At 46.1% G+C, this 17,206-nt stretch overlaps 1 protein-coding gene across 1 annotated transcript in view; it reads left to right on the plus strand.

Annotated features, from left to right (window-relative positions):
* LOC144124373 (arylsulfatase B-like) overlaps positions 1-15,267 on the plus strand; it is a 42,967-nt gene extending 27,700 nt beyond the window's left edge. The window contains exons 4-10 of the mRNA XM_077657002.1: positions 478-590; positions 3,000-3,110; positions 4,005-4,130; positions 5,825-5,948; positions 7,612-7,905; positions 10,784-11,223; positions 15,085-15,267. Coding sequence (XP_077513128.1) covers positions 478-590; positions 3,000-3,110; positions 4,005-4,130; positions 5,825-5,948; positions 7,612-7,905; positions 10,784-11,223; positions 15,085-15,225 — 1,349 coding nt within the window. The 3' untranslated portion in view covers positions 15,226-15,267. The remainder of the gene's footprint in view (positions 1-477; positions 591-2,999; positions 3,111-4,004; positions 4,131-5,824; positions 5,949-7,611; positions 7,906-10,783; positions 11,224-15,084) is intronic.
* The last annotated feature ends 1,939 nt before the right edge of the window (positions 15,268-17,206 follow it).

Consider the following 17,206-nt stretch of genomic DNA (forward strand, 5'->3'; position numbering starts at 1 on the left):
ATCAAAATTTTGCCACAGCATTTTGTTGCCTCCCAAATTATGAATTCAGCCTTGATTGCTGAAAAAGCAACGGCATAGAATCAGCAGCACAACCAAGACAGCAAGGAGTCATTTTAATACATAAGAGGTAACTTTAATAGTTGTGCTGCGTCAAATAAAGTACTGCCTCTAATCTTTTCAAAATTTGAGCGTCAACGCATAAGTAAGGTCGCCAAACGCCGACTTGAAGCTGTGCTATCTGTGAACGATATCTTTGCTGAGCGTTTGAATCGACGAACTGATTTATTAATGAATCATCTGTCAAACACTGAATGATGCATGTTGTCAAGGTTCGGGAAAAAAGCGGGAAGAAAAAAAACTGCGCGTTACCGCACAGGCTATTGGCGGCGACGTTATATTTGCTGAGTTGGTCTGATGTGCAGACGCGCAACTTGGCGCAACACATTTTTTTTTTTGTCCATGTTCTCTGACGTCCAGGAATGCAGACCCTCGTCATCCTGATAGCCGAGCCTTGGGGTCTGCCACTAAACGTGAAGCTGATGCCGCAGTACTTTAAAGACCTCGGCTACGAAACACACATAGTCGGAAAGGTAAGCGAAAATTAATAGATAATGAAGGGGGTCTAGTTGCAGTTCGGAATCGGTCAAAAAATTTGGCGTTCCAGCTCTTCACGCATCCGCTATTATCCGTATTATCCGACATGACTAGAAATTTCATCGCTCGGAGAGACTTGTTGCGCCTAGTCTCTTGATTGAGGTATAGTTGGTTACTCTACAGCGATTAAATCAGTTGACGCTTCCACGAGGTTCATATCCTACAACCTGTAGTCGTAAATTTTTTACATTTATAATTGTTTGATTCCGTCTCACAGAAATTATTGTGACTTGTTCGGAGAAAACACCACATTTATTAATCTAAAATCTAAATCGCATTCATGTAGCCAAAAAAAATCGCTTCTTCACACTTCAGGGTTTGACTCGCAAGCTCGCGCAAGTGATATCTTTGTTCGGTTTAGTATAAAAAGTACACATAATATTTATAAATTCTGGCAAAAAGATATAAGCGGAAGCGTAGTACCAGTCAGAAACAACTACAATCCATGACCCTGTTGACAAGCTGAACGTGCCAATTTGAAAGGGCCCTTATTCACGAACTAACTGAGGTTCGCAAACGTTGCGGAATTCTCTGCCAACATTACAAAAAAAATTGGTGGTGGTTTAGCTCTAGTTAAACCTGGAGCGACGCGATAGCTACAGCTGGCCGAGTGAAACTTGCTCAGTTGAATTGCTAAGTCAGTCTTTCGCCGCTCCGTTTCGCTGAACGTTCCTTCTTCATCTTCGTCCCACTTGACACGGCGCATGCGCACAGCTGTGCGCATGCTCGGTTTCGCCGAGCGCCGCGCCGCCGGCAGCAGCAGCTGCTCCGCACCACGTGGCTGGTCACGTGACGAACCACGTGGTCAGCCACGGCGCCGCGCCGCCGGCAGCTGGTCCGTGCCACGTGACCAACCACGTGACAGCGTGATGGCGCAGCCACGCTGAAGGCTCGAAATGCTACTGTAATGTAGATATCGCTACAAAAACATCTGCATCATTGAATTCACAATACCATTTGTTGGGCGAGTTGGTGCTCACGATAATCCATAACAGCGCGACAGACGGGACAGAGAAGAGAGGACACAACACAGAGCGCTGACTCACAACTAAAACATTTATTGGCCGCCAGCCAGTATAAATACTACCCTGGTAGAAGGAAAAAGCACACTTGACTTGCGTGACATTCAAAAACGCCAGTACATCAGGCACGTGTCAAGAGGTAAGAGTCATACGTGGGAGATATCACCGCTACAGCAGGCACAAAATTTGCATTCACAAGTTAGCATTCACAATCAAGGTAACGGTTTTCCTTATCTGACAGTGCTACAGAGGGAGTACTGATACATTGGTCGCTAGCTAGAGAAATAATAGAAGCCCACCTGATAGCTAGGACCTCAGACTAATGTATCAGTACTCCCTCTGCAGCACTGTCAGATAAGGAAAACCGTTACCTTGATTGTGAATGCTAACTTGTGAATGCAAATTTTGTGCCTGATGTAGCGGTGATGTCTCCCACGTATGACTCTTACCTGTTGACACGTGCCTGATGTACTGGCGTTTTTGAATGTCAAGCAAGTCAAGCGTGCTTGTTTCCTTCCCGGCAACGAGGGCAGTATTTATACTGGCTGGTGGCCAATAAACGTTTTAGTTGTGAGTCAGCGCTCTGTGTTGTGTCCTCTCTTCTCTGTCCCGTCTGTCACGCTGTTATGGATTATTGAATTCACATTGTCCCCACTAGAGTCTTCGACCATAAAACTTCCCTCTCTGAGGAAAGAGCCGGCATTTAAACGAATTGTCACTGTCCAAATAATCATTCATTATGCCCAGTTAAAACTAATTTCTCATTTTTCCGTTATTTCGTTTGTTCTGGATGCGATAAAGTTGTACAACAGTGCATAAAAAATTGCGAAAATTGCATTGTTTCACATTTGATTTGTTTTACGTTCGCTCTGTTTTACATTTTACACTCTTCTTTTTGTTCTGGATATGCTAGAGGTGCATACTATTGCTTCGTGTGAAGTTGTAAAAAAAACTAATTGCTCTATGCTTTTGTAAGTTGGCAAAGTAGTCAAGTGTTCGGACCTCCGTTGTTGTTGACGGAATTAATTCTGAATTTAAATTCGCATTACGTTGAAGCAGCTGGGCTAGTAATTCGAGAGACATTGCTCAATAATGGATCAGTCGCTGTAGCATTCTATTACAGCACATGAAGTCATGGGTTTGGAAAACAGCACGGAAATCGAATATTGGTGACGGCAAAATGCAAGGACGCTCGTGTGCTGAGATTTTGATGCGGAGCGTACGTGTTACCACCCACAGCGAAACTCTTGCACTCTAGCCACGGTTCATGAATATGCGTCTTAACGTTCTGGTAACGTGCCCGAACCTGCTTTGAATTCGCAGTGGCATCTGGGCTACTACAAGGAAGAGTACACACCCACTTACCGAGGGTTCGACACCTTTTACGGCTACTACAACGGCGAAGAAGACTATTACAACCACACGCTCAAAGAGGTATCGTATGCCCTTTCCTTTTTTCACAACACAGTTAGAGATGAGGGCAAACGCTGCCCTGCGATGCCACACGGTTGCTGAGGACACTGAAAAATTTATTTGCTCCCAGTTACTGACAGAACAAAGCTCTGCTTCTAACGAGGCAGGGACAATGTTCATCCAAAGAGGGCGTTTCTGACACAACCCGCGCAGCAGGAAGTTGCATACCAGAAAGGCCTGCAAGTTATAATACTGTAGAGATATTCTAGAGATACAGAGAAAGCACTACAGCTCATGCACATACCTGACTTCCTGAGTCGCATGGTCTCAGATGCAAAGATGCAGACGCACGTCACCACAGGGGAGGCATAATTCCCGGGTACATTAGGAAAACATCAGATTTACAAGCACGCTCTTCCTGTTCTTATCGTAACAGTACCGGCTGATACATTAGCTGCAGCTTCAAGTACCAAAGGGTTGCTAACTATGGAAAACTTCGTGAGCACAATCTGGGCAGATGGGTGCGCTTTTCTACCAGCTCTTCACTCCAGCAATGTGCTAAATGAAGGTGCAGAGTTCGATTCCCAGTGAAACCAGGTACCCTCCGGTTTTTCCTATAGCTACAATCTTTCCCCTGGCCTTGTGCTGGCTTCTCGGGATGAAATTCTTGGAAAACTGGTACTTGACAATGCCGAGTGTAGAGCAAATCACCATGTGTCATAGCACCCATTGTCCAAGCTTCTTTAGCGCCGTTAGAAATCATCATTATCATCTTTTTCACTACTGGACAGTGCTATCATCATTCATGATTAAGGCCGTAATAAATGCAAACAGCGACGTCTGAAGATCTTTTATTGCCAAATCCTTCAGTTGCGCGATCCTTCAATGGCCGATATATGCTTGTGTGCCTGGCAGGGCCCGCACCTGGGTCTCGACTTCTGGCTCAACACCCAGCCTCTGCGGAACGAGACAGGCCAATACTCGACTACAGTGTTCACTCAGCAGGCCATAAGGCTGATCAAGGAGCGGGACAAGAAAAAGGTAACAAGGGCACGCGTTCTTTTCTCATCCAGGTTTACAAAATAATCGGAGCAGCGCAGTCTCCTGGGTCGACTCGGTATGCCTGCAACAAAATTGTTTAAATGGCAAGGAAGATTAATTTACTGACCTGGCCACTTATCTCCCCTGCCATGGCCTCATTCAATAGAAACCTTTAGCATGCCGGGTACCGTGTTATCGTTACAGGAGTACGCGGAGCACGCGTGCCGTCAGTGGCCACGCGCAGGTCATCTTGACGGCGTCAGATGGCGCCAGGTACCCGGCAGCTGCGCGCGCGCCTGCCACTTTGGGACCAGTCAGCACGTGTGCACTGGCTGTGGGCGGGCTCTCGGTACAGCGGTAGCGGTAACGGTAACACTGTACACGGTATGCTAAATGTGTATTGTCAGGCGCATTACCAGGCATTAAGGGTGTATTGCCACGGTATTGCCTGGCCCTTTCAGTGACGAGGGAAGCGGGCGCACATTACAGTGTCTACTGCGCCTCTCTGTTGGGGCTTTAGGTGCCGTAAGCAATTTGTTCACTCGACATTGCTTATTAAACAGGCGTGTGCTGTATTTCACTGCGCCTTACACTACAAAAATTAGGCACCGCACTTTGAAACAATTGTTTTCGCGATTCACTCTATTGACTTTTTGTCATCCATTGCTTCCCTTTGCGACGTCAGGCTGACAGGAAGCAGATTGTGTCTTTGGCTTCGCTCGAAAGCGGGCTGATCGACAGTAAAGAGGACTTCATACAATTAAAGTGGAAGACCTTGCGCGCGACGATCCTTGGGTGCTGCCAGTACATTTTTTTGTGGCAAAAACCTGATCCTTTACGAGAGCTTGACGCAACGCAACAAAGACGATGCGAATTTAATGAGCTTATGCCATATCTGGCGTTGAAGACCAAGTTTTAGAAACACAGATAGATTTATTTACAAATAAAGGCAGAGATTCCAGGACTGGAGCTAGATAGGCGAAGATTCGCAACAGAACACGAGCGCAGGAGCAGAGTTCAAGCTGTTGTATTCTATCGCTTCGAAAGCAATCATTAGCCTAAGATTACTATTAGTCCGGCGCTACGAACCGCTAAGAGCTAGTTGAGTACTCAGAAATATATGTAGCTGTCGCTGAAACCGAAGTTTGTCACCACGTAAAGCAAAAAGGTGCTTTTCATGAACAGAACTCGTGACTGTTTTCTTTTCCTGTTGGAAATATTTACGCCCCATCGGTATTTCATCTCAAACTTTTTTGGAGGAAGCTGGCTATAAGGCTGTTGTTCATTGCCTCCTTATTTTAAGCAAGAAGTAAAACATCCTAATCGCTATCCGCACAGACAGGAGAGCGGAAACCTGCCCCAAAGCTTAGCTTCTAGCGCCGTGGCATTTAACATCGTTCTTGGCTACGCCTGGAGTCAAAATAACATATAGCTTCAGCAAATGGAGCAAGGAAGACGAGTGCGATAGATTTTGTTCTCTTCCTTCCTTATGACTCTTGTTTTCCGAATATTGCAACTTGTGCAGGTGTTTTGAGGGGCCGATTGCAACTCCGGAGTGACAGCGCATGGTGCAGGAAAACAATATTTTCCTCGTTTCAGTATTCGTTCTTTGGCACAAGATGTTTCACCACCGCGGCAAGAGTGTTTGTAGAGTTACTGCCACTTAGTCCGGAAATTTTTCTCGTTTTCTACAGCCGTTCTTTCTCTACCTGAGCCACCAAGCACCTCACGGAGGGGTTCAGGTACCACTGGCGGCCCCTGAAGAAAACATCGATAAATTTCCCTACATTGGAGAAAGGAACCGGACCATATACGCAGGTAAGACGCCGGAAAAGAAACTAGCTCGAAGTTTTTTACGTCACGCTCAGTGGGCGGCTTGACTATTGATGGATTCGTTTAGCTATCGAATAAAATTGACTGTTTACGCGCACTGCACAAACTGCATAACTCAGCGGAAGCGGCGCCGCAGACTGCGAACTTACATCCGGGTTTTATTGACGGCTGCGAGTACTCGCCTTCCGCAGAGCGCACCGCATGATTCAGGTGCCTCCGCGCGACCTCCCGAGTCTTGGCATGCTCCTAGTTATGATAGGTTCCTCTATGGCTACAGTGAACCAGAAGTACTGGGTAGTGGAGAAAGCCACGGCCTGCGCACGAGGCACCTTGTGTCGAAATTCGTCAGATGCTGCGCGGTCAGTTCCCGACGGCTGGCTGAACCGGTGAGCGGTTTACTTTTATAACTCGATTTACGCTTTTCGTCTTGGCTCTTTCTGTCGTTCTTGCATCACGCCTATGCACCATGCATCACGTCTGTACCGCATATTCTCGCTATGGTCCTTCTAGTGTTCTTCGCATTAAAACGCAGTTTGGATTAAACGGCAATCGTATCAGCACAAAATAAAACGAAACATTAAACATTTAAAGTCAGTCTTCATGCCGGGAACGTAACAAAGGTGGTACCGGAGGTGACTGTCCCTCCCCCCACCCCACCCCACCCCCACCCCCCATTCAAAGACAAGCTCAACTCCGCTCCTACAGGGCCTAGAGAAGTTGAAGGACAGATCTTAAGAATGTACTGACCTTCAAGGAGAAAATGTGGAATAACTGCCAAGTGTAATTCCTGTACCATTAATTTTTCTCAGTAAAGGTCAAGACTTATCAGCATCCCCTCTGTATTTCATGGCGGCTAGCAAACAGCTGACGAGGAGATGGCGCATCACCGCCGGTTCACCGACGCCAGTGCCATCTCTTGGAGACGTTGAGAACCTGTATTTCGTGCAGCGTCACCGTGTGATTGCTTCGCGTAGTAGCACCTGTCACTAGCTTAATCAAGCTGCTGACGAGAAGTGCAGAGCATAGCTTCCGCTGCAAAAATTCATCGTTTTGCAATTTGATGCTAATGTAATGCCTTCGCTTGCAAGCAATGAACCTTTTGGAACCCTTGAAAATTTACTGTCCCCGTTTCCATTCCGAGTGACCCACCGGTCCACTTACGCAGCGACCCTTACTTTTCGGAACGAGACTTAACTAATAAAATACTGCGAAGGAAGACGAGCAATGAGGCGAGCCCTCTCCTATAGTCTTAGGAGGGAGGGCGGTGGGACTAAAGCAGTTTAAGAGTGGCACAAAAGCAAAAGAAAGACAAGGTTGCAGAAGACGCACCGTTGTAAAACGGACAACCCTTCCTTCCTACCGCAGATGGTCATGAGGACGTCTATGCCGGGAACGGTCCGCTTAACGGTCTCGCAGATCAATGTTACCATCCACCTGCAAGACCGATGTTTAAGAAGCAGTACAACGTCCTCCGAAGCCATCGAAACTGTCTCAGCACTCGTCTTGTGCAAGCCCGAAAGGCTAACTCTGGATATTGCAGGTGCGCAATAAACGGAGGAAACCCTAGCCGCGGCGAGCACCCCAGGTTAGGCAGGATGCCTGAAAAGAGCCCAAGAGAAGTGGCAACAGTGTGCCCTGACCTTTGCAGGGATGGTGGACGCAATGGACGAGTCCGTGGGCGACGTCCTCGAAGCGCTGCAGCAGGAGCACATGCTGGACAACTCGGTGCTCGTGTTCAGCAGCGACAATGGCGGCCTCCCGTGGGGCGAGCACGCCAGCCGAGGCTTCAACTGGCCCCTGCGGGGCGCCAAGGGCACCCTGTGGGAAGGGGCCACGCGTGCGGCCGCCTTCCTCTGGTCGCCCCTCGTCAGTCGCGGCCGGAGGGTCTCGCACCAGCTCATGCACATCGTTGATTGGTTGCCCACGCTCTACCGCGCCGCCGGTAAGTTGTCGTCACCCTCCTTGTTGTTGTTTTAGTTGTACCCTCCTCGTTAGTTGTCCGGCGCTCGTCAGTGTGTCCGACGTGTACTGATGCACTACAGCGTGAGTGCGGTTCCAAAGATGCTGGCTGCGCCGTGGTGAAACACGGTCCATTCTGAAGATTAAAACACACCTGTGGATCAGGTACGCTCACAATTCTCACCTTACGATTCCAGAATTGGAACGCTTGCAGCGCACCGTTGTACCTAGAGCATTACACTATACATTATAAGAAATTCGGAACAGCTCCCAGCCAATGTCGCTAAGCCTAGCGGCTTATAGCTCTGCAATGGTAGCCACTCTGACATTCTCTTTTTTTTTACGTCACTGATGATGTCAATGGGATATTTGTGTGTGTTGAAAGCCATGCGCACTCGTGGTGGCAGCCAAGGGAACTAGAAGCGCTGGTTTCGAGTTCCTGGTAATGATGTTACTCCTGCCAGATAACCCAGGATTTCTTTTGTCAAGTATCGGTTTTTAATGCAAAGGATATTCTTCGTACTGCGCCAACATTTGCAGCTCTTCCCTGGCTGAACGCTACAGGATAGAGTATCGTCCTGGACTATCGCTGTAGCGTTTTCGTGCCCGCGACATTCACTCTGGGTTACGTAAGCGGAGCCTTTCACAGGAATAAAATCAGCAATACACCGTGGCTATTTGCGTAGTACGTCACAACCGAAAACTCCCGCCTTCACCTGCTGGCCCACGAGAGGGTCATTCTTGTGGGCCGCTAGTGCTCGCTCTCGAAAACCTGACTACCATCTGGTCCCTTGCAAGAGCTGGTCCCGACCTGTGCGTGTGCCGTGTTGTGGCCATATGATGGGGATGTGAAGAGCGGAGGGTCGGTAAAACTTTCACAGGATCGTGGATTTATTATTGTGGGCTTGTAGGGAAATGGTTAGTAGTTTCCCGGTAGCCGCGGCTACCGCGGCAGAGCACAATAGCATGGCCAACATTTGCGCAATAGCATGCTCAGCATTCTGGGACAAAAATTTTGATTATTGGAAAATTGTACTCTTATAGAAATATTGAATGTAATGGTCCATTCTTCCGATATGCAGTAAAATCTTTCTTTTATAGTGTTTCCATCACTAGCACGTAGCCGTTCCGACTGCCATAAAAAAACAATGTGGAAAGCTTCTGACGTCAGCAACTCGTTAACAGCAAAAAAATCCAAGCCTGCTGAAGGGATATCTGCGGATATATTCATTGTTGCAGTGAAATCTTACAATATATGGAAAAAAAAAATCGCGCTCATAAACATTTTCGTTCAAAAATGCTTTTGTTCAGAATCGTTGGGTACGGGTTACGTACAGTTCATTGCCCGAACAGGAGCGTGAGTAATATGTGCAGTGAGAGCAGCGTACGATTATAAGAACGCCCGTCTACTATCCCGCTGAAAAATTTACGGTACGCGTGTTTTGGAAAAAGTTTGTTGTAGTTCTGCCTCGCGGCCCAGTCGCGTAATATTGTTACCAGAGTATATATCATGCTTGGCCCCTCACAGGTTGACATATTTCAAGTGACCGGATTACATTACTGCATCGACATAATTTCTTTTTCGCACACTCGCGTCCAGTCAACTTTTGACATGTATGAACAGAATGTCTTGAGCAGTCTAGGTTGAGTCTAACAGCCTTGCAGAGCTATCAGTGTGCACAAGATCCTCATGTGGCCATGATTCACTGCTTCGCAATGGTCTTGGCCTGCGAAGAGCAGCTCAGCTATTGCTGATTCTTGTGTCGTCCAGCTAAGGGTGGAATTCAAAATAGATTTGTTTCTTGCTTCCAGCGCTTGCAGTGAATGTTGGCCCAGTTGGAGTAGCTTTAGTATATGTGTGATAATATCCGGCACGACCCCGCACAAGTATGCTCCAAATTAGTGACACTTAACGTACTCCACGTTACAGCCAGTGCCAGTAACAAGGCAAGAGCACATCTGGTCGAGCCTTGCATTGTACTTAAATTATATTTCTACAACTTGAAGCAATAGATGGCAGTCCTAATTTGTCTTGATAGCTCTCCATGAATTCGAATCTGTTTGGGTTCAGCTTTGAAGATGCAACCATTGCAATCTTTTTTTATGTCAGCAATGTTTCTTTGTCAACGTTGATATTTTTTAATATTAGCTGTTCTTAGCTCTTTCCTCAAAAATGTGGTTCGGCGGCGCCGTCCGCACAGCCCACCGCCGGGCACCGACCGATAAAAATGCATTTCCCATTTACGGGTCCACCACCTCCCGCATGCTACGCTGATGCCGCAACCCCTAGGCCCCGCTGCGCTGGCCAAGTGGTTAGCGCATTCACGCGAATATATGAACTCTAAAACGTCTCAACTTCTTCGCGATCACAAGCCAGCTAACGCCGTATTGTTTGTGTTGCAAACTCGTAAGAGTAGCGCGATATATTTTATTCAAAAGATTGCCATATGGAATATATTACGACTACCTAGTACTTCTATGCTAAATGTAATCGTGGACGCTGCTGTCACGTATAAGAACCTGGGGAAGCTCCGGTTGTTGTCGTTATCGGTTACCGACGTTCAGATTATAGCCCTAGCAGCTTTTAGACCATCCTCCTTTAGTAATCTCGGTCGCAGGGGCGGAATTAATAGGGGGGCCCCACTCCAAGGTCTTGTACATAGGAAAGCCATGCGACCCCCCTTTTTGCGACGGAAACAATTTGCAGGACGGTTACCGCTGGGTGACGCGACCTTAAGTGACAGCTGCTGAGGTATATTCATTGCACCATATATTAAGGTAAAAAGACTGAGCGAGGTATGCCTATATGCAAGTTATACGCATGTAAAAATTAATCGGTTAATTAATCCGCACTACCGCAGGCGGAGACCTGTCGAGGATGAAACACCTCGACGGCCACGACATGTGGCTCCATCTGTGCGCCGACCTGCCTTCTCCGCGGACCGAGATTCTATACAACATCGACCCTGTGGCAGACACCGCGGCGCTCCGCTACCGCGACTACAAGCTGGTGTTGGGCACCGCCGTGGACGGTCGCTATGACCAGCGCTTCCAGACGCCCGGCGGCTCTCGGCCGTACGCAGACCTGGACAAGCTAATGGCGCAGTCCAAGGCCGCCCGCGTACTGCGAGACTTCTACAACACGGGCGCCTTCCTCTTCCCCAGCCAGTGGCGGCAGAGGGCTACGCTGAACTGCGGCCCGCAGGAGAGCTCCAACTTCGTCAGCGGCGAACCTCCCTACCTCTTCGACCTGGCGAGGGACCCCTGCGAACAGCACAACCTGGCACCGAAGAACAGGGAGGTAATTAGTATAGCCACGTCATACATGTGCTGTTGCGTCGCCACTCTTGAACATACCTCGGTCCGTCGCGCTGAGCAGTGCGTCACAGCGCTCTGAAGCGCACCCTAGATGTGTATCGTATATATGATAAAACCCTTGCACGGTAAACTCCATTGTAGCCTTTTTTTACACAAGGTGGGCTGAAGACCCATTTCCAAGCATTTCGCTTAAAAGAAGCAAAGGGCGACGCCATAAGAAAGCTCGTACCCATTGTATCACCAGTAGGTACCCAGAGGCACTGGGGATCGAACCCCGCATCTCCCGCATTTGAGGCGGATGCTCGAACGACTATGCCACCGCTGTGATGAGGGCCTACGTCCCGAAAGTCCATTTGCTCTATGATGAACGTTATAGTGGGGGCGTCCGGATCAGTTTCGGCCGCCTGGGATTCTTTAACGTGCACTAACGTCGCACAAAAGCCAGCCGTATTTCCACATCGCCGCCCCATCAGAATGCGGCAGCCGTAGCCACAGGATTCGATTCCGCAACTTGGGCTCACAGGCCGAAAACCTTGGCCACGCCATGGCAGTGGTTGTTAAATAAAGCATGCGCTTGTCACCTGCACAGTAAGGAAGCTTGCACAGTATTTTATAATTCCGGACGTCCTATCGCAAACATCGTGAATCTACAGTAGAGACTTCATCAACTAGAGAAAAGAAGCGAATGAACTCTTCACTAGCGAGCTTCTTTTGTATTAACGTAGGCCAGGCACCTTGCCGGATATTTCTATGAGGCTACAGATGCCTGGGATGCCTAACACTGATAAAATAGGCGGGCAAAAACGGGCCATATTAGAGCGGTAGCTCTACTCAACGCAAACATCGCTCACCATTCCGTGCCCAATTTGACCTTGGTTTAACCTTGAGAAGCACAGCATAGCAACTGATTTGCTTTGACATATTGACCTTGGCCAATTTGGGTCAAAAGCGATGTCCAACGATAATTGAGCGTGCCCGACATGATGGCGACCTCCAAATTTGTCCCGGACCCTTGCCAAAATGCTATTGCTTGGCATTTAAGTATAACCATGATTAAACCTTACCTATTTTTTCGTATCTTGGTTCAACATCCTTAATTTTGCGCAGTGAGAAAAACTGAGGTCACTCCTCCACTTAAGAACTGGAATCGTGTTCCATTAGATAACGTTATTGTCGTTTCCTATTCGGCACTCTTTAGAAATAGAACTACGCTACCTGAAACAAAAGGAGGTGTCTGGCCCACTCAAGGGCAGGCCGTGTTCCTTATCTGATGCCGCTATTGACAGGCATCCAAAGAAGTCATGTTTTCCCAACTTCTCACGCGCTGATGACACATCAATAATCGGTACCTTATCCTTTCATTTTGATAGCTTTTCGAGGTCTACCGCAAATATAGACGATCTGTGGATTTCTTTCAAGGATCTGGTTACGATGTGTATTAGCCGTTTTGTGCCAATCATTGTTAAAAAGACAAAACGTGGCAATCCCTGGATTTCCCGCACTTCAATACAAATGCGCAGAAAATTTAAAAAGTTGAAAAAGAAAAGGCAAGCAGTTGTTCATCCTGAAGGCCTACTGGATAAAATTTCCGCTCTGTCAAGTCAACTACGAGGACAAGTAGCACTTGATAAAGAAAATTATTTTGGCGATTTGTTGCCTAATTTTATAACTAGCTCACCTGAAACATTTTGGCGTACAATCTCACCAGCATCTAGGGATTCCCATGCATTTGAAATCAATGGCACATTAACACATGACGGAAAAGTAATATCAACCGCCTTTAACGAATACTTCAAATCCGTTTTTACTAATGATAATGGCATACAACCTGTGTTCGAAACATGCTTACCTCCGATGCCTGATCTTGTCATCAGTGAACAGGGTATAACTAAAATGATTTTGAATCTTAACGTAAAAAAATCCCTTGGGCCTGATAAAATACCCATTGCATTCCTAACGAGGTATGCAGAATGGGTGTCCAAGTATTTGTTTATAATTTTTTCTAGGTCTCTAAACGAAGGACAGGTTCCGAGCGACTGGAGGACGGCCAGAGTCCAACCACTTCATAAAAATGGAAACAAACAGTACATTAATAATTACCGACCGATTTCATTAACATCGACAGCTTGCAAAATTATGGAACACATAATACACACCCACATTTCCCATTTTCTTGAACAACACAATTTTATTACAAATTTCCAACACGGATTCCGGAAAGGTTATTCTACTTGTACCCAATTAGTTCAGACTATACACGATTTTGCGAAAGCTATTAACAATGGTAGCCAAACAGATGCCATTTTTATGGATTTCGCCAAAGCATTTGATAAGGTCTCTCACAAAAAGCTGCTTTTCAAAATTAATAGCACACTCAGAAATAACAAAATCATTAATTGTATTTCAGCATATTTGAATAACCGTCAGCAATATGTCTCTTTTGGGGAACATTCCTCTCAAACTGTTTTTGTTGACTCTGGCGTCCCTCAGGGCTCAGTGCTTGGGCCACTCTTGTTTATCATTAACCTGAACGACATCGTGAAAGACATTCCAGTTAATATTAAACTATACGCGGATGACTGTGTGCTTTACTCCGAAATTAAAAATATGTCAGATCAGGTAAAACTTAATGAGGCTTTTCAGAAAATTAGTGCCTGGTGTGATGCATGGCAGATGCCTATCAACTTTCAAAAAACCGTGTATATGAGAATCACTCACAAGAAAAGTCCACTGATGTTCCAATATTCATTTGACAACAATATTCTTTCCGAAGTCTCACACTACAAATATCTAGGGCTATGGATTACTAACAACCTTGACTGGACTAAACACATTGATCAAACTGTAAATAATGCAAACCGTAAACTTTTTTTTCTTAGGCGTGCATTGAGACTTTCCACACCCCGAGTTCAGCTTCTAGCGTATAAATCGATTGTCCTTCCAATATTACATTATGCGGCAATAATTTGGGATCCATTCACCAAAACAAACGTAAATAAAATTGAAAAAATACAAAAGAAAGCAGTACGTTTTGTTTACAATAGCTATGGACGCACATCAGTAAGTGACCTCTTAAACAGGGCTGCTTTAATATCTATAACCGAAAGGAATCGCGTTTCTCGACTAAAGTTCTTATACCAATTGGTCAAAGGTCATTTTAAAATTAACATTGATGGACTAATATCTTTCTCTTCAGGTTATTCTACAAGACAACGTCACAATCTTACAATCACCCCTTTCACCCAGCGTAATAACTGCTTTAAATATTCTTTTTTTCCGCGAACAGTAATGGAGTGGAATCAACTTACTAACGACGAAGTCTTACAGCTATCTGTAACATCCTTCATCGGCAACCTCAGTGCACAATAATGTCCTCTGTCATGCATTTCCGGTTCCCATTTTTGAACTGAATTTAATATTGTGATCGTTTTGGTGCTCTTTCTTCATTTAATTAATTCCCTGTTGACCATGTTCACTGATGACTTGATAGTAGTGTATTTATATGCCCCAAACCTTAGTGTACTTTTTTGTTGTGTTACGTCATTGAGCCTTTCATTTTTGCTGTTGTGTTTTGTTGCTTATTATTAATTTGTGGCCTTTGTACTTTTTTTTTCTTAATATTTGCACTTACCTATTTTCTGTATGCTCACCCTGCGAAAATCCCTTCCTGGGATTGCAGTATTAATAAATAAATAAATAAAATGCCAGTTTAACCAGGAGGATTATTATAATTGTGTGAAGTGCAGACTATCTTCTCATCACAACAGCCAATCCCCAGTAAGCCCTTCCAACCAACTCGAGTGCCAGCGAACCTCACAACGTATGCACTTCCCTCTGTGTGCAGTTGGTGGCACTGCTCAACCGGAGGCTGGCAAGCTACGCGGTCACCTCGATCGCTCCGCGCAACCAGCCCAAGGACCCGAGAGCCTACCCGGAGTACCACAACGGCACATGGGCGCCGTGGGAGAACTCGGCCTCCATCTAGTCACCCCGGGAGTGCGGAGCCGCCAGTGCAACGAACACGGCGCACCCGAGAGTCCTAAGCTTTTCGCAGCGCCAAAAACTTTTACGCTTTCAGATGCGTTTGCTGGTAACGCGCGAACACCAAACACATCTTGTACCTGGTGACAGTTTCGTCGCACTCTTGTGTGAAAGCAGAAATACGTCTTCTGAATCCGCGTAATAGGCTTAGAATCGTGGTTGTAGTACCGGTCAGTGAAAGCATTCATCTTCCAATCATCATCGTCATCATCATCAACTTCGGTTTCTATTTCGTCAGCGGGCAGTATGGGTGAACGCAATGCGATCAAGCCGCTGCTGGTCATCATACATTATACAGCACATTCCTGGATGAAGGAACAACTGCATATTTTTAAACATTGTAAAGCCCTCCACTAGCCCAGTTAGGAACTCGCGCGTTTAACTCTTTTTGTGCATATGTAAGAGGCGCCGATTCTATGCAACGCCCATTCCGCAGCTGCATCTCTATTATTAAATTGCGCCATCTCATATCTATTCGCCTTAAAGGCAGTAAATTAAGTCAAAATGCTTCAACCTGCAGACGTCAGATGGCAAAGCAGGGTGACCATGCAAGCCGTTGGCTCACCACAAAATCAATCATGGGCACTTAAGTCAGTCGCTAAAATTTCAACGCAACGTTTATGATCGGAGCTTTTTCTCTTGAGGATGGTCGCTTGCCCATGTAGCGAGTGAATGTTGTACCAATTACGAAAGTACGGTATTTCACCGCTGTGGCATTATTTGATGCGGTCGAACAGTACCGCAAGGTTAAAAGCTTCTGCAATATAGAATAGAATAGAATAGGATAGAATAGAATAGAATAGAATAGAATAGAATAGAATAGAACTTTATTTACGTTGGCGAACCTCGTTGGCGTTATTTACCTCTTTGGCATTATTCCTCGTTGGCATTATTTACGTTGGCGAATATACGTCGGCGAACCTCGAATCATTCATGTCAATCGAGGGGCCTTCCCTGGTCTATGGTTCTCAGGTTCTCAATTCGCATTATATGACTCATCGTGAACATGTATCGCGCGTGTGACCGCTAAATACTTTCGAATCGCTCATCCCCATCGGATCATCTTAATACGTATACAGCGAGAACTCCTGCCCTGCTTTGATATGGCAGCACTAACCAAAAGCTTTATTCACCTAAACAATTTATACAACTGCACAAACCTCAACTTTTCTTCACTACGGTTCCGTCCAAATATCCATGCTCATTTTTTCTCCTCACTTGTGTACCGTCATTTTTTTTTTTTTCAAAATCATGTCTACTAAACAGTTCATTCAACCCAACTTAACCGCTTCCAAAAAACCCCACCTAATCCAGCTGTCACTACGCATAACTCTTCGTGTCATTCTCAAAAAGCGAAGGTGATTCTGAGATACAACCCATGTCTAAATAACTTTATTAATAAAGTCATTTCCTTTTCAACGCCGTGTTCCTTGAGCTGCTGTCTCACCCGAAAGGAAGAGATACGTCCTGACCGTGTTTCGAAAGCAAAAACAAATGTGATTACCAGAGCATTTATTGTACTGCTGTCTTCTCAAAGAACCGTGATACAGTCGTGCTGAGGACGAGGCTTTTTCTTATTCATATAAATTCCTCAAAGTACAACCTGTCTTGTTCAAAGCAAACAGCTGCCTAAAACGGTTGCATGGAAGCAGCCGCGCATGACAACGGACAGTGAAGCATGCATGTATATGTAAATGGCCACGGGTTCTACGCGGCGTGCTAGCCCCCTCTCGCGAACTCTACATCCCTGTGCATCACAGGCGATGATTAGGGTTTTTACTAAGCATTTCCAAGCAGCGTATAGGCCTAAAAACTATGCGTCACATACTGCTTCGCAATTTTCGATTCCTCTACGCACACCGTGATTGTATGGCAACCAATTTTTCTTAGATGCAGACAAGCACGAAGTGAAAATTATCGGCGAA

This window comes from Amblyomma americanum, chromosome 3, assembly GCF_052857255.1.
Source record: "Amblyomma americanum isolate KBUSLIRL-KWMA chromosome 3, ASM5285725v1, whole genome shotgun sequence".
Classification (NCBI taxonomy): domain Eukaryota; kingdom Metazoa; phylum Arthropoda; class Arachnida; order Ixodida; family Ixodidae; genus Amblyomma; species Amblyomma americanum.